This window comes from Eleutherodactylus coqui, chromosome 5 (genome assembly GCF_035609145.1).
Source record: "Eleutherodactylus coqui strain aEleCoq1 chromosome 5, aEleCoq1.hap1, whole genome shotgun sequence".
Taxonomy (NCBI): domain Eukaryota; kingdom Metazoa; phylum Chordata; class Amphibia; order Anura; family Eleutherodactylidae; genus Eleutherodactylus; species Eleutherodactylus coqui.
Window position 1 is genome coordinate 77915713 of NC_089841.1, and position 23401 is coordinate 77939113.

Genomic DNA, 23401 nt, shown 5'->3' on the forward strand with positions numbered 1-23401 from the left:
ATAAGTGATGTTTGGTCACGTGCTACGATCCAGGGTATGTGACATCGCGTCATATAAGAATGGACCCTATTGAATACGGCGTCTCAGTTGATAGCAATCTATAGGGCGCTCCATGCACGGTGCGATTATGTGACACTTAGTCACACGCGGAGATATGGATCATGTTACGATGCGTCATCAGGTGATGCGGGCCACGTGACGAGGAAGCGAGGTGTACTATAGGGAGGGCCATGATCTATTAGTTCCGGTTCTGGTCTTCACATTGACATAGCATGAGAGGATATGACCGGGGGCCATTCCACTAAGATTGACAGCAGATGGATCCACTCCTTTTTGCCTATACCTAATAATGGGTGGGGTCTAGGATGGGGCGGGAGCTCCACACCCTATATATAGGAAGAGATGTGATTGTGGGCCATTTTCAGCATGGACTCTTTGCCTGGTCAGATGGTATGTATTTGTTATGTTTATATGATGTTTTCTTGGATGTGTTTTTAATAGTCATACAATGAGATAATTCATTGTCTGTGTATATTTTTTAACTACGATGCTATTATCGTTTTTAGGCTTGATAAAGGCCGATGTGTGACCGAAACGTTGCCTGAATTGGCTACATGGATCAATAAAGTTCTTTCTTTTTTTGAATAACTGATTGCACTCACATCTGCTGCCACACATACATATTCTGTGCGGCGCCGGCGTGGTGATGTCACTCTGTGGTGTCGCCTCGTGAACGACCACCACATCTGGAGAGCGCACCAGGCACTCCCACGAGACGCAGAATGCATATGCATGTAATCTCACTCCCTATAAATGCAATTTGTTTTTATTGTATTAGAGGCTTGATAAAGCTGCCCTGGAAGCACAGAAACGCGTTGCCATACTACTGTGATTTTATTGTGTGAAGTAATAAATGGAAATATCCACCACCTGAGATCGGAGCTCTGAGTACTTTTTAACTACTAAGAACGTTAATTACCATCACCAGGAGGGGGCTTCTGTGAAATCCCCACCACCCTCCTTCGAAGTGAGTGTCTGTTATTACCTCCATTGACACCTTGCAGTCTAGTTTCATCTAAATCCTTATGAGTGCAGGAGGTTTTTTTTTTTTTCAAAAAATTATTTTTGTTTGTTTTGGTGTGAACTGTGTCCTGTCCTGCTTTGGATCATTTCCCGTCCTGGGTGAGTTAGGATCATAGCTTCCAGTGTGGGGCCGTACCTATTGGAATGATCACCCCGCATGCAGGCAGGTTTCATGTGGAAATTGTCTTGTTAGAGTAGGGACCCAAAAGACAACGAGGACCCTTTTAGGTAGGCTTGAGGCTTAAAGGGGTTGTCCCGCGAAACAAAGTTGGGGTATACACTTCTGTATGGCCATATTAATGCACTTTGTAATATACATCGTGCATTAATTATGAGCCATACAGAAGTTATTCACTTACCTGTTCCGTTGCTAGCGTCCCCGTCTCCATGGTGCCGTCTAATTTTCAGCGTCTAATCGCCCGATTAGACGCGCTTGCGCAGTCCGGTCTTCTCCCTTCTGAATGGGGCCGCTCGTGCCAGAGAGCTGCTCCTCGTAGCTCCGCCCCGTCACGTGTGCCGATTCCAGCCAATCAGGAGGCTGGAATCGGCAATGGACCGCACAGAAGACCTGCGGTCCACCGAGGGTGAAGATCCCGGCGGCCATCTTCGCAAGGTAAGTAAGAAGTCACCGGAGCGCGGGGATTCGGGTAAGTACTATCCGTTTTTTTTTTTTAAACCCCTGCATCGGGCTTGTCTCGCGCCGAACGGGGGGGGGGGGGGCTATTGAAAAAAAAAAAAAAACCGTTTCGGCGCGGGACAACCCCTTTAAGTATCTTGGCCAAAATACAAACTAATACCTTGTACATTCTATAGCTATTTCATATGGTTATGTGTGCAGGTATGCTGGTGAGCGTTTTGGGCATTTTTTAGTCGCTGATTTATGTCGACAAGTATTATTTGCAGTTCCCGAGTTCACATATGAAGAAGACGTGACACATGCACCGAGTTGATTTCTACAGTAAGCAGACAGCTCTATTCCCACTGCAGAGGTCAAGCTTAATATTACAGGCACTTTTAGAGAACTTTGCCTGTAATAACAAGCCTTGCAACTTTAGGAACAGAGCTGTCTGCTTCCTGTATAAATAGGCTTAGGGCCCATTTAGACAATGATTATAGCTCAAAAGACATCTTTTGAGCGATAATTGTTGCGTGCATTTACACAGCAAGATGATCGCTGAAAATTCACTCAAATGGCCGTTTGAGTGACAGTTTTTGAGCGAGAATTATTGGGTCTAAATGGGCCCTTTAGTTTAACAAGCACAATGGCCCAGTGGACAACTGATTGGTGGAGGTCCGGAAAAGAAAACCTCTCTGACCTACTATTAATTTCCTGTTTTGGGATAGACCATGAATAGTTTAAAACTTGACAAGCCATTTAATCTGTCAGCCTGAGGAGCACTGCCATGAGCCTATAATTGCCTATAACAAGTAAATTACTTCTCTATTTGGAGCGGACATCATTGTGTTGCATTACGCATTGTGGCAGAGTGTTCCAGATACTGAGAAGCTGACACTTGTTGCGACTGAATTAGTCCTAAGGACTCGTCCTATTGTGACTAATTTATAATTTTAAAAAAGTTTTCAAAGAAAGTTGACAAGAGAACTAGACCATTGTCTCTGGTGTGCCTGACTCTCCACACTTGATTTTTGAGGGTGCCTGTTGCTTTCAGGTTTGTGATAACAGCTTGGTTAAGACTAGAGATGAGCGAGCGTACTCGCTAAGGGCAAATACTCGAGCGAGTATTGCCTTTTGCGAGTACCTGCCCGCTCGTCTCAAAAGATTTTGGTGCCGGCGGGGGGTGGGGAGAGGCGGCGGAGAGCAGGGAGGAACGGGGGGGGGGGGGGAGATCTCTCTCCCCCCCCCCCCTGCCGACACCCGAATCTTTTGAGATGAGCGGGCAGGTACTCGCAAAAGGCAATACTCGCTCAAGTATTCGCCCTTAGCAAGTACGCTCGCTCATCTCTAGTTAAGACCCTTTCTGTTCCAACACGACTGTGCCTGTGTGCACAAAGTGAGGCCTAAAATGACATGGGGTGATAAATTTGAAGAGGATCTAAAGTGGCTACACAGAGCCCTGACCTGAACCCCATCTAACACTGTATGTGCCAAACCTTCTTGTGCCAACATCAGTGCCTTACCCTAAAAATTCTCCCTCGGCTTAACGGGCACAAAATCCCATAGACATACTTCAGAAACTTGTGGAGAGCCTTCCCAGAAGAGTGGAGGCTGCTATAGCTGCAAAAAGATAGCCACTTTCATATTAACACCCATAGTTTTGGAAAAGAATGTCCAACATGCTCAAATAGGTGTGATGGTCAGGTGTCCACATGTGTTTGATTGTGTTACAAATAACAGCAAAAAACATCTTTGCAAAGATGACAAAAAGAATGCTGGAAAATATTGATAGAGCTGTTACATTTGTAGTACACTATCATAATAGTAATTGGACACCTGAGCAAAAATCAGAAGTAGTTATGTTACGGCAGTTCCGATATCTGTTCCTTTCTAGTAATCTTGTTCAGGTCTTGCATTTGGTTCTCTTCATCTTCTGATCTGGTGGAGTGGTTTTAGGTGAGACTTACTTGGTTTTACCTGTGGGTCATTTGGGAGGACTATTTGACCTGGCCTTACACTGTTTAATTCAGTCTTCCTCTGACTGTGGTGGAAGTTTCACGTTGGTGCTGGATCTCCTGTTTTCCTGATTCTTCACAAAGCCATGTACTGTAGTTACTATACTTGATATCTTGTCCTCTGTGGTTTTCTTCTCTCCCCATAGGGTCTTCTAGTTGCCTAGGTACGTGGTCAGGTTCACCCTTGTTAGGGTGGGTTATCTGCGTATAGGCAGGTCCCTGTCCTGGGTAAAGGTTTTGTAAGAACAGTGTTTCTTTGGTGTCTGTTTTCTTTATTGTTCACCACTGTATTGTATGCACTTGCAGTCTGTTTGTTGACAGACCGCGAGTCTTTCAGGTTTTTGGATACTGATTGGACGTGACAATTTATTTCCATATGTTACTACTTAGTGGAGCTCATTTGGCCCAAAAGACATCCGATACTCTCTGTAGTATAATTTCTACTAATGGCTGCAACATTTCAGCTGGTATATCACTCCATCTATCCTGCAAATGTCTGGCGAGTTCTCTTAAAGAAAATGCATTGGCCTGTCTACAATGGTGCAAGGAGCATCGTGATTGGACAACTGAGCAATGAAAGAACATTCTATAGAGTGACAAATCGCGCTACTCCATCTTCAAATCAGATGGATGTACTGCGGTGTGGAGGATGCCTGAGTGTGTTATGTCAACAGTTAATTACGATGGAGGATCCATTATGGTCTGGGGACATTTTATGTGGCATGGTCTCAGTTTGTTGGTCTAGTGGCAAGATGAATGAACATGTAGATGTACCTTTTCATTCTAGACAATAATGTGCTGCCAACAATGTGACAACACTCTGTGAATGGTCAGCAATACTTCCAACAAGACAACGTGCTTTGTCACAAATTCAACACTGTATTACATTGGGTTGAGGATATGGATGTTCTACAATTGTCCCAACCAGAACATCTTTGGGACATATTGGAACAGGAAATATGAACAGCATCCATCTTCTTTGATATCACTCACTAGACATTTACAGGGTGAAAGGAGGGAAATAACAGCTGAAGTGTAGGAGACGTCAGTAAAAACAATGTACGACACAGAGTATCTGATGTCATTAGGGCCAATGGAGCCCCACTAAGTATTAAGGCATGTAAATAATTATTACTTTTGATTCTTGCTCGGATGCCCAATTACTTTTGGTAGGATAGTGTAATTAATGTCATTATAGAGCACAATGATAAATCACAATATGGAAACCGCTTACGAGAACACCAGATAACAGGAGAATTAGCTCTGTGCAGATGTGTTTCTCTTTACAGATTTAATATTTGCTGTTGGGCATTTTCTGTTTTAAGATTAGTGTACATACTAAAGGGAAAGATTGGCTGGCATTGTGTCACAGTAGGACATGTCTGGAAATGTACGGCTTATTTAAGAGAGGATGTGTAACAAGCAGCTGACTGCAGAGTTATCAACCTGTGACACAGAGATGTGTATATAATGATATATTTATGTATGAACATATACAAAATAAGACATAATATACAGTATCAAACTAAGAGGGGTGAGGGCCCTGCTCACAAGAGCTTACAGATTATAACGGGTGACACAAAAGGTACAGTAGTGGTAAAAAAAATAGCAGTCCAACATCGCTAACCTGATAAATCACTGTTTTTTGGTAGAAGTGATATTTCTACATGGCAAGTAATTTAGTGTAGTAGAGTAATAGAGAAAAAACAGCTATCAATTAGGACGTGCCGCCCATTACTGGAAATTGAATCTTTCATTGAATGGGGAGTTTTCAAGATAATAGCAGCCAGGAGTTAAACTGGTGAAGTCATTAGTTCAGTGGAATAAAAGGTATAAATTTTGGCCCTTTTTTAAGGTAGAAGGGTGACAAATACCGTATATTCCGGCGTATAAGGCGACGGGGCATATAAGATGACCCCCCCCCCCCCCAAACTGTCGCCTTATACACCTGGAATACGGTGTTAGAAAAAAAGAAAAGCAGTACTCACCTCCCCCGGCATTCTGCGGTGCTGCTGCAGGCTGTTGCTCCTTCCTCGCCCCCGACAGAACATTGCTTTCTGGATGCGGGGCTTGAAATCCCCGCCTCCAGAAAGCTAATGCTGCGATTGGCTAACTCACGTGGCGTCAGTCAATCCCAGCCATTCAGCATTGAATGGCTGTGATTGGCTTACCCCACGTGGCGTCAGCCAATCACAGCCATTTAATGTCATTGAATGGCTGTGATTGGTTGACGGCACGTGAGTTAGCCAATCACAGCATTAGCTTTCTGGAGGCTGGGATTTCAAGCCCCACATCCAGAAAGCAATGCTCTGTCGGGGACGAGAAGGGAGCGACAGCCTGCAGCAGCGCTGCAGAAAGCCGGGGAAGGTGAGTACTGTTTTTTTTTACACTTTTTTTTTTTTTTGTATAGCCGGCGTATAAGATGACCCCCGACTGCAGAGCAGATTTTTCGGGGTTAAAAGGTAGTTTTATACGCCGGAATATACGGTATTGCACGTTGGTTATAGTGCATTTACTTCTTAAATACTGGTGAAAAGGGGTCCTCCCAGACAATGTTCTGATGAGGGACGGACTTTGATTAAAAAGTTGAAAGGAGAGGAAGAAACATATAGAGCAGTGCAGCAAATTATAGGCTGCTCAGCTAAAAAAAACTCAAATGCCTTGAAGTGGCAACCCGAACCTGAAAGACGTGGAAGGAAGTGGGAAACTCCTGTTTGAATGGATCGAAGAATAGCCAATGTGGCAAAGACTCAGACACTGATCCCCTCCAGAAAGATCAGTTACCAGTGAGTACTGCTACAATCAGACGACAAGGAAGTGAAGCCAAGTTACTCCAAAGAATGCCCTTTGTTAAAAAAAAAAAAAAAAAGACAAGTACTAATAAATTAAAATTTGCAAAGGACCACATTGACTGGCCCAGAGAGAAATAGCGCAATATTTTGAAGACTGATGAAAGCAGAATTGTTCTTCTTGGGTCTTGTGGCCGCAGACAGTATGTCAGACGACCCCCGAGCACTGAAGCCACAATACACTGTGAAGACAGTAAAGCATAGTGCGGCCAAAATCATGAAATGGGGACGTTTCTTCTATCACGATGTTGGGCCTATTTATCACATACGAAGCATCATGGATCAGTTTAAGTAAATTTAAATACTTAAGGAGATCATGTTGCTCTTAGCCGAAGAAATGCCCTTGAAGAGGGGGTTATAACATAACAATGACCCAAAACACACCAGCAAGCGAACAATATCTCGGTTACAGACAAACAGTTTTTGCGTTGGAGATAATTGATTGGCCATCGGCTGACAGCAAGGAGAAGGTAAGTATATAGGTTGGGGAGACTATTACTACAGGGACTACTGAAGGGGTTAACACTACTGGGTCTACTAAGAAGGGTTAATATTACTACTGGGGCTGCTGTGGGGAATAATATTACTGAGGGGTTTAAAAATATTACTGGGGCTACTGAGAGGGGGTTAATACTTCTGGGGCTGCTAAAGGGGTTACTATTACTACTGGAGCTACTGTGGGGAATATTATCAATGAGGGGGTTAATATTACTGGGACTGCTAAGGGGGTTACTATTGTTACTGAGGCTACTGCGGGGGGCATTATTACTATTTAGGCCACTATGGGGGTCACTATTACTACTGGAGCTACTTTATGGAACACTGTTACTACTGAGCCCGCTGTGTGGGACACTATTACAACTGGGACTGATATAGGGGACACTATTACTATTGAGGCCACTGTGGGGGTCGCTATTACTACTGGGGCCACTGTGGGGGTTGCTATTACTACTGGGGCCACTGTGGGGGACGCTATTACTACTGAGGCCACTGTGGGGGACGCTATTACTACTGGGGCCACTGTGGGGGACGCTATTACTACTGAGGCCACTGTGGGGGGACGCTATTACTACTGAGGCCACTGTGGGGGGACGCTATTACTACTGAGGCCACTGTGGGGGGACGCTATTACTACTGAGGCCACTGTGGGGGGACGCTATTACTACTGAGGCCACTGTGGGGGGACGCTATTACTACTGAGGCCACTGTGGGGGGACGCTATTACTACTGAGGCCACTGTGGGGGGACGCTATTACTACTGAGGCCACTGTGGGGGGACGCTATTACTACTGAGGCCACTGTGGGGGGACGCTATTACTACTGAGGCCACTGTGGGGGGACGCTATTACTACTGAGGCCACTGTGGGGACGCTATTACTACTGAGGCCACTGTGGGGGACGCTATTACTACTGAGGCTACTCTGCACATGGCAGCGTACCTCAAGCTGACTTAGGGTATGTTTGCACATGGCAGAAATGCAGCGGAATGTCCACAGCTGACATTTTTGTGGCAATTTCTGTATTAAGAAAAAAAACAGTCAAAATCCGCACTACTGCTATGGCTTTTGACAAGAAATCAGTTGTGTATCCACAGATTATTTTATACTATGCGGCGCTTCCCTCACCTCCTCTGACGGCTTCCGGTTCCCAGAGGTCTGATCAGGTGAGGCCACTACAGTCCGCTGGGAACTGGAAGCCGGGGAGGGCTGACAGCAGGAAGCCTACGGAGGAAGTGAGAGGGAGCGCTGCATAGTATAAAAAGAGCTGCGGGTATGCAACTGATTTCCAGTCAAACCCGCACCAAGGGTACTCCAATGCCCCAGCTAGGAAAAAAAACAGGGCGTTCCTCTCTATCTATTTTAAAAACAACCCTGTCCTTTTTATAATAACGGAGGTAAAAAATGATACGTCGCGATAGCCCCGGCTTCCTGAAGGGTTGGCATTTTGTTATAAATAAGTGGGTTTTCGGTGGCATTTTGGGCACTCGGTCTCTAAAAGGTTCGCCATCACTGCTCTAGTAGAACACACTACTCTAAATCATTGGTACTATTCTAAATTCAAAAATTATGTAAAATTGAGAATACAGGAATGTTGTACCTTTTTATGTTACTGTGTGACAAAGAACCATACTGGATTTAGAGGGGGTTTTCCGATTACCGGACAACATTTTCCATGTGCTAAAATAACAAAAGTAGTATTTCTTACCCTTCCTCTGCTATGATCCAGCAGTGCAGCGCCGCTGCCCACTCTGTGATTGTTGTGGAAAATGATGTTACCAGAAATCACCGGACCGCTGCAGTCCATCAGAGGCTGCAGCATCACTGCCCGTTCTCCTGGCATCAGCGCTCTCATCCTGTGTGCTGTGATGCCATGAGATTGTAGCAGTGACACTGCAGTCTCTGATTGGCTGCAGCAGTCAGGTAATTTCCAGTGATATCAGCTTCCACAACAAACACTGGGATGACGGTAGGCTGCAGCGCTGGATCGCTGCAGTGGAGGACCGGTAAGTACTTGCTCCTTTTGTTATTCTAGTACAGTGGGCGCTATAGGGGAGATATTGTCCGGTATCTGGATAACCCCTTTAATTACAGAGTTCGGCTGCTTTCATAACTTCCATAGAGTTTATATGTATTAGAATCTGCTGGTGCTAACAGTCTTCTCCTCATTGTGGTTGTGCAGGTGAGGAGTAACACAGGACTCCGACTCCCTGCAGATAATGCCAGTGGGGCTACCAGTGATTAAGAATAACGTACGGAGGGGCAATAAATGTTTATTGTAGAAAAAGTTCCTTAAACCCCATGCAGCTATTGTATGTACATTTACAGCTATACACTACTGGACAACAGTAAAATGTAATATGCCGGGGTTTAGTCGTATATGACAGCTGACGCTCTGCTGCAATGGCCGGGTCAAAAAACAACTTTGATCCCGGCCATTTAATGCCCCCATTGCCTTGGTCAGTAGCAATGGGGTATCCAATGGGTTAGACGAAGGATACTCCATCATCTCCTTGGTACCCTGGCAACAAGATAGGGGTGCGCTGATAGTTTTCCATGGCGAGCACACAGTGAGGAAGATGATGGAGACAGGACCCCCGCTCTCGGGATCAGTGAGGGCCCCTTCAGTTCATACCATATACACTGCTGTACATTGTAGAGTGGATTATTCCAAGATGCCCTCTGACCCTGTGTAAATGGACCAGCTCGCCAGAATTCACAAATAAACACCCGCTGTGCATGTTTGGCGTTCTCGTCTCGACGTCAGCAGTACGGTCTACTTCGTTGAGAAGCGTGATGGCTCAACAGACATAACGGAGGAGATTTATGAAACGTTGTAAAGCAAAATCTGGCTTTGTAACTCCACAAACCGCTCCTGAATAACGAAAGCTGCGCTGTGATTGGTTGCTCTGGGCAACAAAGACCGTTTTCATATCTCTGCTAGGTCAATTTTCGTAGGCAACCGGACAAGAATTACAAAATTAGGCTGCCTTCACACAAACGTAAGCGTATTTGCACACACCTGAGTGCTGCGTGTTAGGAGGAGACTTGCGGTTGCCGGAGGGGGGGGGGTCACGCGCGTGGCAGCGTGTCTGGGACTATTGTGGTGTCGCCCGGGGGTCACCTGGTCGGCTTGGCGTCCAGTCTGGGGTCAGGTGTGGGTTCCGCGCCATTGCTGGGCGGGGCCTCTGCGGCCGGGCTCGGATTTTCCCTGTTAGAGGGCTTGGCCGGCGGAGGGCCGGTCTATATGCATTACCGGCCAACGTGTCACCAAGTCGCGCCCTGATCAAGGCTGGGCTTTTGGTATTTAGCTCCGCAGACACTGCCAGCCCCTGCCAGTGTCTGCTTCTTCTCCAGCTTACACCCGCTCTGGTTTCTCTCCCAGTCTGCTGACCCGGTGTTGCTCTGACTTGGATTTAGTCTGTTCTTTGTTGATTACTTGGCGCTCTAGTCCTCTGTTATTGGTACAGTTTGTCTCTCTGTTAGTTGGTCTCTCCTGTTCTTGTCTTGGGGTCCCCATCAGTGCAGAGTAGGGACCGCCGCCCAGCTGTCGCCCTGGGGTTTAGCCTAGGGGGGCAAGTCGGTAGGGACAGGGGAGAGGGTTGGTTGTAGGGACTTCCAGCCTTCCGTTCCTAACCAACCTTGACACTGCGTATGTGCAGAATAAACTATGCTTCTCTGCATGAGCATCGGCGTATTGTTCGCCGTCGCCAGACATGTTCATTTGCGCATGGCAAACAGACAAACCGACTGAAATGACTAATTAGTTCCAAATGTGTTCTTTTTCCAGCCGAAACAAAGTGTTTCTTGCATCTCTGCGCACCATTGCCACCCCCATTGACTTATATAGTGATCATTGGTTCACAAAAACGCAGAAAAATATTTCACGTTCAATTTTTTATTTTTATTTGCATGACTGCAAAGTACGGAAGTGTGAATGAACTTATTAAAATGAGTAGTTCCTATTCTGTGTGTATTGCACGTGCAAATACGCCCAGGCGGCCTTAATGAGGGCTGTCTGGGCTTCCCAGCTAGAGAATCACCCTGTAGCTGCTACAAAGCCCAGCCTGCAGCAGTAACATTGCTCTGATGACTTCTCAAAAATGGCGGCAATGTTTGAAGCCTTTCCCCCTATAATATTCCTCTCACTACTCTTCTGCGCCTGCGCGTCTGTCACACTAACATCACTTCCTACGTGCGGGTCACGCATTTTCATGGGCGGAGCCAAACGTCATCCACTCTTCATTGGTCCGCTCCTTGTCAGCAGACCTCCTGTTTGTCGAATCACAAGACGCTGTGAAAGGTCGCGTCCTTCGTTGCCGGGGCGAAAACATGGCGGGCCGCAAGATGTTTGGAAAGCTCCAGCACCATGTGGACTTACCGGCCAAGCTACTATTGCCTCCGGAGCCCCCCGCGGCCGTTCCCTCTCTTTACCCGCCGGTGGTAGCCTCCATGACGGCGAAGAGCAAAGCGTCCAGGCTGCGGCGTATAGCTGGCCACTTCAAGCGGGTGCACGACCAGACGGAGATCGCCACCAAGCTGCAGCTCATCACCGGCCTGCGGCGGCTGAAGTACGTGGTGTACCCGCAGACGTGGGCGCTGAACGCCGACCGCTGGTACCAACATTTCACCAAGACGGCGTACCTGAGCGGGCTGCCGGGGAGGAGGAGCGCGGCCGGCCCGGGGGAGCAGGAGCTGCCGCTGCCGGGGAGGAGCGCGGCCGGCCTAGCGGAGCAGGAGCTGCCGGAAAGGAGCGATGCCGGCCCGGCGGACCAAGAGAAGCCGGGAAAGAGCGCGGCCGGTCCGGCGGAGCCGGAGCTGCCGGCTGAGAGGAGCGCCGCCGGGCCGGAGGAGGAAGAGCTGGCCAGCATGAAGTCCCTGCTGTGCGAGGCACTGCTGCAGGAGTTCTACTACACCGACAGGCGGCGCCCCACCCTGTACAAGAGCCATGAGGTGGCCGCCGCCCCCTTCCTCACCCGCGCTGTGTCAGTCCTCGCCGCACAGTGCGCCCGCTATAACCCTGCGTTGAGCCGCTGCGGCCTGGGTGAGTGCACGTGTGTGTGGGACTACAACTCCCAGCATGCCTTGCGGCTGACACGTGTGCTGTGCTGCAGTAAAGAGTACTGCAAAGCCAATGATTGAAGGGCTGAGGCAGAGGAGATTAGTGGAGCCTGCCCACAGCTGTTACGCCATGATATGTAGTGTAATACCTGCCAAAATAGAACATGCTGTGATATTTCTTGCCCATGCAGTTGGTGTGAGCGACAACATGGCCACCTATGTGAGATTGGTGCAGCGTATTAGGCACGTCAAACCCGCATGAGGAATACGCTGTATCGGCACGCTCGTGTGAGGCAAGCTGGACATCCACTTCAAGCGACCTACACACGGGCCAGCGCGACCTCTTGTCTGGCAACGTGCGTTTTACAGGCGGATGTGAGGCGATCTCCGGGCAAAAACGTCTCGCATCGCTTCAGTGAAATTCCGATTATCTTGCACAAAACCTCACACGGCGCATGAGAGCCACGCGATGCATGTAATGTTCGATTAACATCATGGGCGACGCGTTCCGAGGAGCACGGAAAAATACAACCTGCAGCGATCTCTTTTTTTTCGCGGCCTGTATGATATAAAAGAATGGCGTTCACATTCGCACACGTTTTAGGAGTCTCGCAATGCACAGATCTTGCCAGATTAGCCCCGTGTGAGACCGTCCTTGGGGCGATCTTCGTTGATGGGTTAAGGTGCGTTTTACATGGAACGATTATCGTTAAAAAACCACAAATGTTCAAACGAGCAAAAGTGACCGATAATCCATTGTGCGCGCGCCGCCAACGCCGGACGATAAAGAAATCATTTTGCACACAGAAAAATCCCGTGGCTCGTTCACGACTTGTTTGCGCATTCCGTCACTTATTCTGCGAATGTGATCAACGGAACGATTTGTTGTTAACGAGCCAGCGACCCGTCTGCGGTATAAACGGGCTGATGGAGCGACTCTGACGCCATTCGCTCGTTCAAACAATAAATCTCGTCTAAAAGGGCCTCGGTATAGCCGATTGGTGCCCTCTGTGAGCGCTGCAGCACACGGAGCGGACGCGATCACTCAGCTGGCGGTGATGACTGACGGCTGTGCCTGCACTTACCGGTCGTAGCCATCTGCTTCCGCTCGGTAGCCGGTGTATTGTGACAGTGGTAATCAGCTGGTCAGTTAGGATCCCGAGCGGCGGACTTCAGCCAATCGGCTATTGAGGATAGGTTGTAAAGAGAGCCCGTAAAACCCCTTGTAGACCTCCGGTACTGCAATCTGACACCATTGCACACGGTTTCTGGTTAGATCATCCCTTAAAGGGCTTGTGCCAAGTTTAAACGTCTACCCCATACACAGGTATGGGGAGGTTTCAGATTTGCGCGGGTCTGACCACTGGGAGCTCCAATAGTTATGAGCATGGGGGGTCCTGAAATTTCCAAATAGAGCAGTGGTCACGCCCGCGTGCGGTCACGCCATTCATCTATCTGAGATAGCTGAGCGCTGTCCTCCACAATACTGGACATGCTCGACCGCCGCTCCATGCATACAGGGGACATAGCGGTCCCAACCTGTCTGATCAGATGCTTTTTCCTACCTTCCGCATAGGGAGTGTTTAAGACTTGGCACAACCTCCTTAGCGCCACATGGTGTAAGGTTACGTCATGGCAGCGGGGTACTTAACGCAAAGTGACCTAACCTTACACCCTGCGAATCGGAAAAGCTCCCATGCCATCCAGCAGCAGGAACCAGCTGTTACTGATAGCCGCAACAGCGAGGGATGTAATCGCGGAGGGTCGATGGGTTGCCATGGCATCAGGACGCCAGCCACAGGCGTCCTGTTTTGCTATAGCCTATGATTGCTATTACAAGCGATAAGGCATTGCAGGAGAGAAGTCCTGCAATGCCTTATTATAGCAGCTATGGATTAGGTTCCCTACAGGGACATAGTTTAAAAAAAAAAAACATTCAAAAAAATTTAAGAAAAACCCCACATATGTGGTATCATCGTTTCCGTAAGTACCTGTAGTATAATTTGCGCACACTAATCCTCCTGCGCAGCAGACAACGTAGGCAAAATTCAAAAACCTTAAAAATTATTTTTGGATCGTTTTAATCGCACCGACCCGCAGAAAAAAATGTATTGTCCTTTATGCTGGATGACTGATGCTGTAGTAAAAATTGGCAGAATCGATGTGTTCTCTATATAATAAAAGTTTTACAATGCATTATATGCACCTAAAAATGGTACCAATAAAAACTACAGTTCACCACACAAAAAACAAGCCCTCACACGGCCGCGTCAGCGGAAAAATAAGTTATGGCCCTTGAAAATGGGAAATGAAAATCCCCCAAAATTGTTGTCCTTAAGCCCAAAATAGACCATGTCCTTAAAGGGGTTGTACCAGAATATCAAGTTATTCCCTGTCCACAGGGTAGGGCATAACTTGCTGCTCAGTGAGGGTCAGTCAAGGATCTCAAGAAGGATAATTCCATGTCCTCCATCCACCTCACTGTAGGCTTACTGCACCCCGTCAGTGAGGAGGAGACTGAATGTAGCGCTGGATGTGCAAGCGCACTAGCGCTTTCGTCTCTTTCGATGGGACTGTTGAGATACCTGAGCTGCACGGGTATTTCCGTCAGCCTCGTTGACATGAATGGAGTGTTGACCACGCGGGGGGTGTCTCCTCCACACGGGTTGTGCTATTAACACAGCAGAATTTCCATAGCAATTTGGCTGTTGGAGGTTCCATGGCAGCTCCTGCATGTGTGGAGGCGGTCTTAGGAGTGTAATACATGGTAACACTTGGCGGTCTGTCAGCTGCAGGATCTCTGTGACATCACTAGGAAACCAGCGCTATTGCCTGGTCAGGAAGTATGACCCGGTTTCCAGGAGATGTTTAGTTGACCCGGCAGGTGGGACTCTGATGCCATTATCTACACCTGCTTACCCTACCAATGTATGCATCCTGGCCAACAGATGCTGCTGGGGCTTCTAGTGGTTCAGTCATGCCTAGATCGTCCACCACCTCTGGATGCTGCTGAGGCTTCTAGTGGTTCAGTCATGCCTAGATCGTCCACCACCTCTGGATGCTGCTGAGGCTTCTAGTGGTTCAGTCATGCCTAGATCGTCCACCACCTCTGGATGCTGCTGAGGCTTCGAGTGGTTCAGTCATGCCTAGATCGTCCACCACCTCTGGATGCTGCTGAGGCTTCTAGTGGTTCAGTCCTTTGGATGCCGCTGGGGCTTCTAGTGGTTCAGTCATGCCTAGATCGTCCACCGCCTCCGGATGCTGCTGGGGCTTCTAGTGGTTCAGTCATGCCTAGATCGTCCACCGCCTCCGGATGCTGCTGGGGCTTCTAGTGGTTCAGTCATGCCTAGATCGTCCACCGCCTCCGGATGCTGCTGGGGCTTCTAGTGGTTCAGTCATGCCTAGATCGTCCACCGCCTCCGGATGCTGCTGGGGCTTCTAGTGGTTCAGTCATGCCTAGATCGTCCACCGCCTCCGGATGCTGCTGGGGCTTCTAGTGGTTCAGTCATGCCTAGATCGTCCACCGCCTCCGGATGCTGCTGGGGCTTCTAGTGGTTCAGTCATGCCTAGATCGTCCACCGCCTCCGGATGCTTCTCATATTGTGTCTCCTGTTTCTTGCAGATATCAGCCCTCAGGTTAACATGTACTGGTTCCGTGGAGAGACCAGAGTTCCCCGTGGTCACAGAAAAGGCTGTATAGACCCAATCCGCTTTCAGGTTGACGATACCCCGCTTGTGCAAATCAGATTGCCTAAACCCCTCAAAGAAGTAAGTCTCATAATAGCAATAAGTGCACTTCGGCTTGTAAGGAGGATTCCGTTTCTTAGTAAGAATATATCAGTTGTGTAAGAAGTGATACAGACTTCCATTTTACTTTCTGTATCACTCCTCACAATTCTCAAGATCTCTGCTTGCTGTCACTCAATAGGAAGCTTCGTTGTTTACTTCCAGTGAGTCCCAGCGTGTGATGGACACACAGGTCACGGCAATTTTTCACTTTGACCAATGGTCCAAGTTTGAAAAAGCGCTGAATGTCCTACTGTTAGTCTCGCATAGGACATGTAATGTGCAGGAACCCGCACATCAGGCTGTGTGATGCGAGTTGCGCCTAAGAAACTTGCACCTTGTGTATATGGCCCAAAGGCACACATTCCTCGTGAGTGTCACACTCGGGTACAACTGTCATCGGATAGGTGTCTGTCATGTCCTATCTGCACAGACCCTGCATGCTGCCTGTTTTATTGTCCGTGAAAACTGATGAGAACGGGACATGCCATGATTTTTTTTTTTTTAATTTGGATCTTTGGTCTGTTTGAGAAATCATGCATGTGACTACCTCGTGGGATATAGTGGGGCTGCGAGCCATCCGTGGGGTTACATGGTTAGTAAGAAAGTCTGTCTGTGTGCATTTAGCCTCATTTGTGTATCCCTTTAAAGGGAACCTGTCATCTCTTATAAGCACCATAAACATATGTTTTTGTGCTTATTGGATAGTAGGATTGGGTATTATTGTATCTTGACGCCACTGGAAGCTAGGGGTTTGACAGGGGACCTCCCCTCTCACACTCCTAGCTCCCGATTGGCTCAAGTATTGAAGGTCCTAGCAGCGTATGTATGCCATGCAATTGCACACTGTTGGAGCTTAGCAGGGGTATAAGTTTATCTGACCTGGACCGTGGAGTCCCCCTGGCGGCCAGATGTTCCGAGTCCCTGGCCCATGCAATTGTTTGCTTTCACCGCTGGAAGCGGCTTCTCCCCCGCCGGGACCGGCTTCCCCGCTGTCCTGCCCCATTCATGAGCACTGCCTCAGATTCATGCCTGCCTCATTGTGTGCATCGTAGGACCACTGCACTTCAGCGGAGTACCGGAGGAGCACTGACACTGATCGTCGACAGGGTGGGGAGTGGGGTGCTTGTGTGAGCTGCGGAGCTCATTACTCGCCTCTGACGGCAGGAGCGCTCATAGAGATCGACGCTTGTAGTGGGGGCTTATTGTGAGCAGCGGAGGCTCGGAGGAGCGCAACGCTGCAAGTGATCTGCCACTGCAGTGTGAGCAGTGGACAGCGTGCTCAACTTTAGCACGATACTGGGACGGGGGGGGGAGAGCTGAAAGATCAGCACGCTTCTGGGGGCCAGTGTCTGCAGCTCAGCGGTATTCTACTGAGCACCCAGGACCTGCAAGGAAGCAATGCCGCCAGCCAATCAACTACAGGGGGCGTCACCCCCACCCCCGTCAAGCTTGGCTCCACCAGAACTTCCTGGTGGCATCAAGATACAATAATACCGTAGGATAGGTCCTGCTGAGTCCAGGGGGCTCATTTTATTTCTTTTATACTTACTGGGTTCCTCGTTCCCATGCTGTAACTCCAGGAACTCAGGGCTTGTTCAGTCAGTATGACTCTTCATTCAGTCTGCGAGCCCAGTAAGTATAAAAATGAGACCCCTGGACTCGGTGTCACCTGTCCAGTAGGCACCATAACTTAGTTCATGGTGCTCATAAGAGGTGACGAGTTCTCTTTAAGGAAATGATCAAGGATAACTTCATGGGATTTTCCTGTAACAAGACTTCTGGATCTGTTGTAGGGAATACAGTGACGCAGGCGATCAGCCGATACTCCTCACTTTCTTTCTTTGACATAAAATACGCTGTTCCACCCTAATTCCCCCCTCTCTGCCTGCACTCTCAGTACCTCTTGCGGTTTCCTTCTCTCCCTCTGGGTTACTTATATTCTCGTGTTCTGTTTTGTCTTTTGTGAGATAATCAAAGTGGAGGCAACCAGAAGCAAGCATCTGTAGGCTAGGAGCACACATGGCTAGTAACTGCCAGTTGCTTCTTTTAGACTCAGATCGCACACTGACCTGCATTGACATGTCCTATCCTACTTCTTGTCTGGAACGGACATGCCATCAGTTTTTTGTCTTTTTTTTTTCCCACATGGGCGGTGGGTCTGTGTGGGGAAAAAAGGCCATGTGCATAGTCTCATAGGCTATAATGTCTATGGAATCAGCACTTGGCCCCAAAATACCCTAGTGTGCACCTAGCCTTATACCGATGAAGCACAACTATATACACCCTTCCAGAAAATTAGTCCTCCTACTCAGTAATAATAGTGTCGGATGTCTCAGCTGTCATCTCAAAGGCAGCTTTCCCAGTCACTCCTGGTTGGATTAATATCTATTGTAGCAAGTTTTAAATGTTACTTTTTTTTTTTACTTTAAAGTGGGTTGTCCCACAAACTGGTTAACCCCTACCCATGGGATGGAGTATAACTGTCTGATTGGTGGAGGTTAGAGATGAGCGAGTATACTCTCTATGGCAATTGCTCGAGCGAGCATTGCCTTAAGCGAGTATCTCCCCCGCTCGAGACTGCAGGTTCGGGTGCCGGCGCGGGGGAGCGGTGAGTAGCGGCTGTCAGCAGGGGGAGAGAGAGAGCTCCCCTCCGTTCTGCCCCGCTCTCCTCCGCAGCTCCGTGCCCGCTGCCGGCACCCGAACCTGCAGTCTCGAGCGGGGAAGATACTCGCTCATCTATAGTGGAGGTTTAACCGCTGGGACCTCTGGGGATTCTGTGTACCCCTGAATGAACACAGCAGTGGACTATATGCACGCTGCTCCATTCATTTGAATGTGATCCCTAGCAGTCTAAGCGTTCAGTAGCTTGGCCATCTCCATCAGTCCCCTTGAAGCAAACGGAGCTGTGGTGCACATGTTTGTCTCCTAGTTATCTCCTGTCCCATGGATACGGATTAACTAGTTTTCTTGGAACAATCCCTTTAAGTCTCTTGAACAGAATATTGATGTGCTTTTTTTTTCCTCCCTCCAGTTTGTCCCTTTAGACTTCGTCGTATCTGAAGAGATTCCTGTTGTTCTACATGAGCCAAGCAGGTTACCACTTTATAAAAAACAGTATGAGAACAAAATATTCATAGGTAAATCACATAGTTGTTTTAAAGAGATACCCAGGTATCATTTTGGCTATGGATCTCGACTAGAGATGGGTGAGCATGCTCGGTAAGGGCACTTACTCGAGAGAGTAACGCTATTTTCGAGTAACTGCATGCTCGTCGGAGAAAATTCGGAGGGCCGCGGGGGTGAGCAGGGGGAAGAGAAAGATCTCTCTCTTCCCCCCCCCCCCCCCCCCCCCTGAATTTTCTCCGACCATGCAGTTACTCGAAAATAGCGTTACTCTCTCGAGTAAGTGCCCTTACCGAGCATGCTCGCCCATCTCTAATCTTGACTAAATCTCTGCCTCTTCCTCTTTACAGGTTCTAAGTTGGATGACCCGTGTAAGTTTGGCCACACACAGTTTCACATTGTGCCAGACAAGTTCAGCAGGCAGCGGCTACAAAAGCAGAACCTAACAGACCAAATAGAAGTATTCCTGCGAGCAAATGCCATAGCGAGTCTCTTTGCCTGGACCGGCGCACAGGCCATGTACCAAGGTGAGGCTGGATGTTCAGTCACTATTTAGGAGGGGTTATGTGATAATGTGAGGCTTTGATTCTTTGCAGACCTCTATATACATTTTTAACGCTGTAGGAATAACATGGGCTTGGAAGCTATGCTAACCTGGAACACAGCTGACCCCTCCTGCAGTGATCCAGTTTGCCAGCTGTTTATTCTCTGACATTGCAGTAGTGTGTGTGACATCCGTGCAGTTACATGGGGACGGGCTCCCCTCTATCTTCGCATTGGTGTCTAAAAGTTTGCCTGTTGGTAAAACACTGACAGTCAATTATACAGTACAATGCAAGAATATCGGAGTGTATTAGTAATCAGAAGACTGCTCTATACTATGTAATGCAAAAACGGACAAAATATATTTGGCATCTCTGCATTTGCAACAATTTGTATAATGTTGAAGTGTAAAACAATACATTTAAAAAAAAACATAGTTACGCCTCCCCCATACATCATTAATCCTTTTAACAACTTTAATAAAAGCTGATCAAGTGGAACACCGTTGATAGCACTGAAATGTGTAACATGGTTATTTGTTGTGGATGTCACTGCTTATTTTACTCCTCCATTAACCCCTTCGCGACCAATGACGTACTGGTACATGGAGCGTCGGGGTATGTATGAAGAGAGGTTGCGTGGCAACCTCTCTTCATACAGTGCGGGCGTCAGCTGTTTATAACACCTGACACCCGCGGGCAATAGCAGCTATTAACCATTTAAATGCCGCTGTCAATTCTGACAGCGGTATTTAAATCCCTCGAACGATGTTCGGGGGTCCCGCACGGCCCCCCCGCAGTGAGATCGGGGGATCTGTGCAGGTGTCATGGCAGCCGGGGGCCTAATGAAAGGCCCCAGGGCTGCCTTAACAGACTGCCTATCAAGCCATCCCCGTGGGGTGGCTTAATAGACTGCCTGTCAAAAAGCAGTATGACGTAATGCTATAGCATTACGTCATACTGCGGGAGCGATCAAAGCATCGCATGTTAAAGTTTCCCAGGGGGACTTCAAAGTAATGTAAAAAAAAATCAAAGGTTTTTTTTTTTTTAATTGAAAAAAAAAGTTGTAAAATTTTAATTCCCCCCTCCTTTTGCCATATCCATTATTAAAAAATCTAAATAATAAATTAAAAGTCGTATGTACTCCAAATTGATACTATCAAACTACAGAACATCCCGCAAAAAATGAGCCCTTGATAAACTATGTCGACGGACAAATAAAAAAGTTATCGCGCGCACAAAATGACCGCAGAAAATAATTGAAAAAAAAATTAAATGTCTTTGAAAAAAAAATAGTAGTACAGTAAAAAAAAACTATACAAGTTTGGTATCGTAGTAATCGTACCGACCCATAGAATAAAGTTATCATGTCGTTTTTGTTGCCGTTTGTGCGCCGTAGAAACAAGACGCACTAAAAGATGGCGAAATGTCTTTTGTTTTTTCCATTTTACTCCACTTAGAATTTTTTAAAAGTTTTTCAGTACATTATATGCTACTTTAAATAGCACCATTGAAAAATACAACTCGTCCTGCAAAAACAAACCCTCAGACAGCGACGTCGATGGATAAATAAAGGGGTTACGATTTTTTTAAAGGGGGGAGGAAAAAACGAAAATGGAAAAAGAAAAAGGGCCGCGTCATTAAGGGGTTAAAATTGCTGCAGACTTAAAAATGACCTACTGCGGGTTAGTCGTCACTCTGAAGAGAATTCTGCAGAATGTGGATGAGAGTTAACAGACTATGGCCAAGATGGGAAAACACTACTAGTTATGAAGTGGTCGGACTGATGGGAACAGCCGAGCTTGAATCATAAGAACCACTCTTAACAATACTTAGCCGGAGTATTTGTACGTCAGAAATGCAGAAGAGGTGCAAATCTTTCCATTAGCCCAGCTTCACACGAACGTATTACGGGTGCATTTATGGGATAAGTGTCGCAGCCCGGCTGCAGGTCTACTTAAAGGGGTTCTGACATGATAAAAAAAATTTTTTTAACTTGCCTTGCCTGGCCAGGACCGATTGCCAGGCATGTCCCCTCCATCCGGCATCTTCTTGTTTTGCTTCTTGAAGCAGAGCTGGAGTGGTCATTTTGACCGCTTCCTGCTCTGCTCCGTCTGTCAGCCACTTCCGAGGTGGACGGGCGCCACGTCACAAGCAGTGCTTGCTGTGGGCGGCCTGTCCGTCCTGGCTGAACTCTGAGTTCTGTGCATGCGCACTGGAGACGCGGCCCGTCCTGACTCCTGTCAGAGGGCACCTCTCTTCTGCGCATTCACGCAATCCCGGAGGGGGGCGGCCCGTCCTGGCTCGTCTGTGGAAGAAGCCTGCTTGGAGATGACCCCCGCTGCAGAACCACAACACAACAAAAAGGTATGTATTAGTTTTTATGTTTTAACAAGCCATAAATCGTGGGTTCCCCGTGTCCATTAGGCAGACCAGGGAACAATGGCTGTTAAAACATAAAAACATTATTTGTGTCAGAACCCCTTTAACCAAACCTCTATTATGCTGTGAGATTGGAACAGAAGACTCACGGTTTGGTCAGGACCCTCGTCTGCATAAATGCACCCGTAATGCCCTTATGTGAAACCGGCCGGATACTTTTTCTGTATGCAAGTTCAACTCCTGGCTTTAACTTTAATAAAAAGTAATGATGCAAAATGTATGCACAAGTGGTCATACAATGTGTGTGTTTTTTTTGTTTTTTTGTTTTTTTTTTAAACCCCTGCCAAGCGCATAGATCCAAAAGAAGAAAAAATGTATTAAGGAAAGACTGATCCTTCTTTTTTTTTTCTTCTGCACATTGTGTTCATGGAGTGATCTATAGCAGTACTGTTTTCTCCTTCCATGCCTGCCAATAAGCTGTAACGACAGGAAGTTCAATTCACTGATTTATCATTCATTGTTCAGTCATTTTAGAAAGGTCTAGAAATCAGGCAACGATCAGTCTGTGTAAACAGGCAGGTGATCATCTATGAACGACTGCCTGTTGACTGTGAATGCAGCTGGGTGGAAGTGATCTCCGACCCTCTCCGCCTCCATTCACTGAACACTTATAGAAGCACAGGAGTGACAATCATCCAATGGTAAAAGGACTAAGTGACATTAACCCCTGTTCACAGTAACCCCTCTTCACTTGGTCAGACCACCAGAGAAGTTTAAATAGGAAAAAAAATAGTATTTTCTTATGACTAACCAGGTGCATTTTATAGTCTGAACACCCCAGTAATTGTGACTCTCTCCGATCCTGCAGGCTTCTGGAGTCAGGCGGATGTGACGCGACCTTTTGTCTCACAAGCTGTTATTTCAGATGGGAAGTATTTCTCCTTTTTCTGCTACCAGCTGAATACGTTGGCTCTGTCTGTGGACGCAGACAAGGACCCCAATCGTAAGAACATTTGTTGGGGAACTCAGAGCGCACCTCTGTATGACGTGGTGGAAGAAGACGACATCAAAGGATTTAATGATGATGTGTTCAGGCAGCTAGTTGACTTTTTCCTCAACTCCCCGGAATAGCTTCATAAGCCTTCCTAGTCCGTTTTTTTTCCCCCAGAAGTGTATGAGTATATATGTAAATAAAATGAAACATGAGAGATTTTTTACAATCCTAATCGTGATTATTGTGTAGTTGAGTGATAACGACTCTTGTCATCTGTGGGTACTTTAGAGGGAAGTGTTCAGTTTACCTACAGCGCCTCCGCAGGGAAAGTGAAGTCATATTATAGCAGCTCATCATTAGGGCTGCCTTCACACAAATGTAAGCGTGTGTGTGTTTGTTTTACAGTATATTTTGTATGTGCATGTCATGCAAAAATACACGGGCACGCTC

The 23401-nt window shown here is 47.4% G+C and overlaps 1 protein-coding gene across 1 annotated transcript; it reads left to right on the forward strand.

The window, feature by feature from the left end:
* The first annotated feature begins 11346 nt into the window (after positions 1 to 11346).
* MRPS30 (mitochondrial ribosomal protein S30) lies at positions 11347 to 23183 on the forward strand. The gene is made up of 5 exons (XM_066602742.1): positions 11347 to 12104; positions 15744 to 15889; positions 18942 to 19047; positions 19384 to 19560; positions 22826 to 23183. Exons 1-5 carry the CDS (start codon positions 11393 to 11395, stop codon positions 23086 to 23088), a joined length of 1404 nt encoding a protein of 467 aa, XP_066458839.1. The 5' UTR covers positions 11347 to 11392; the 3' UTR covers positions 23089 to 23183.
* The last annotated feature ends 218 nt before the right edge of the window (positions 23184 to 23401 follow it).

Excerpts from the sequence above, each read along its gene's own strand:
- MRPS30 (XM_066602742.1), top strand. The coding sequence starts at position 11,393 with ATGGCGGGCCGCAAGATGTTTGGAAAGCTCCAGCACCATGTGGACTTA. Across the intron at positions 15,890-18,941 it reads TGCCTAAACCCCTCAAAGAA|TTTGTCCCTTTAGACTTCGT; the intron begins GTAAGTCTCATA and ends TCCTCCCTCCAG. Across the intron at positions 19,561-22,825 it reads CGCACAGGCCATGTACCAAG|GCTTCTGGAGTCAGGCGGAT; the intron begins GTGAGGCTGGAT and ends CCGATCCTGCAG.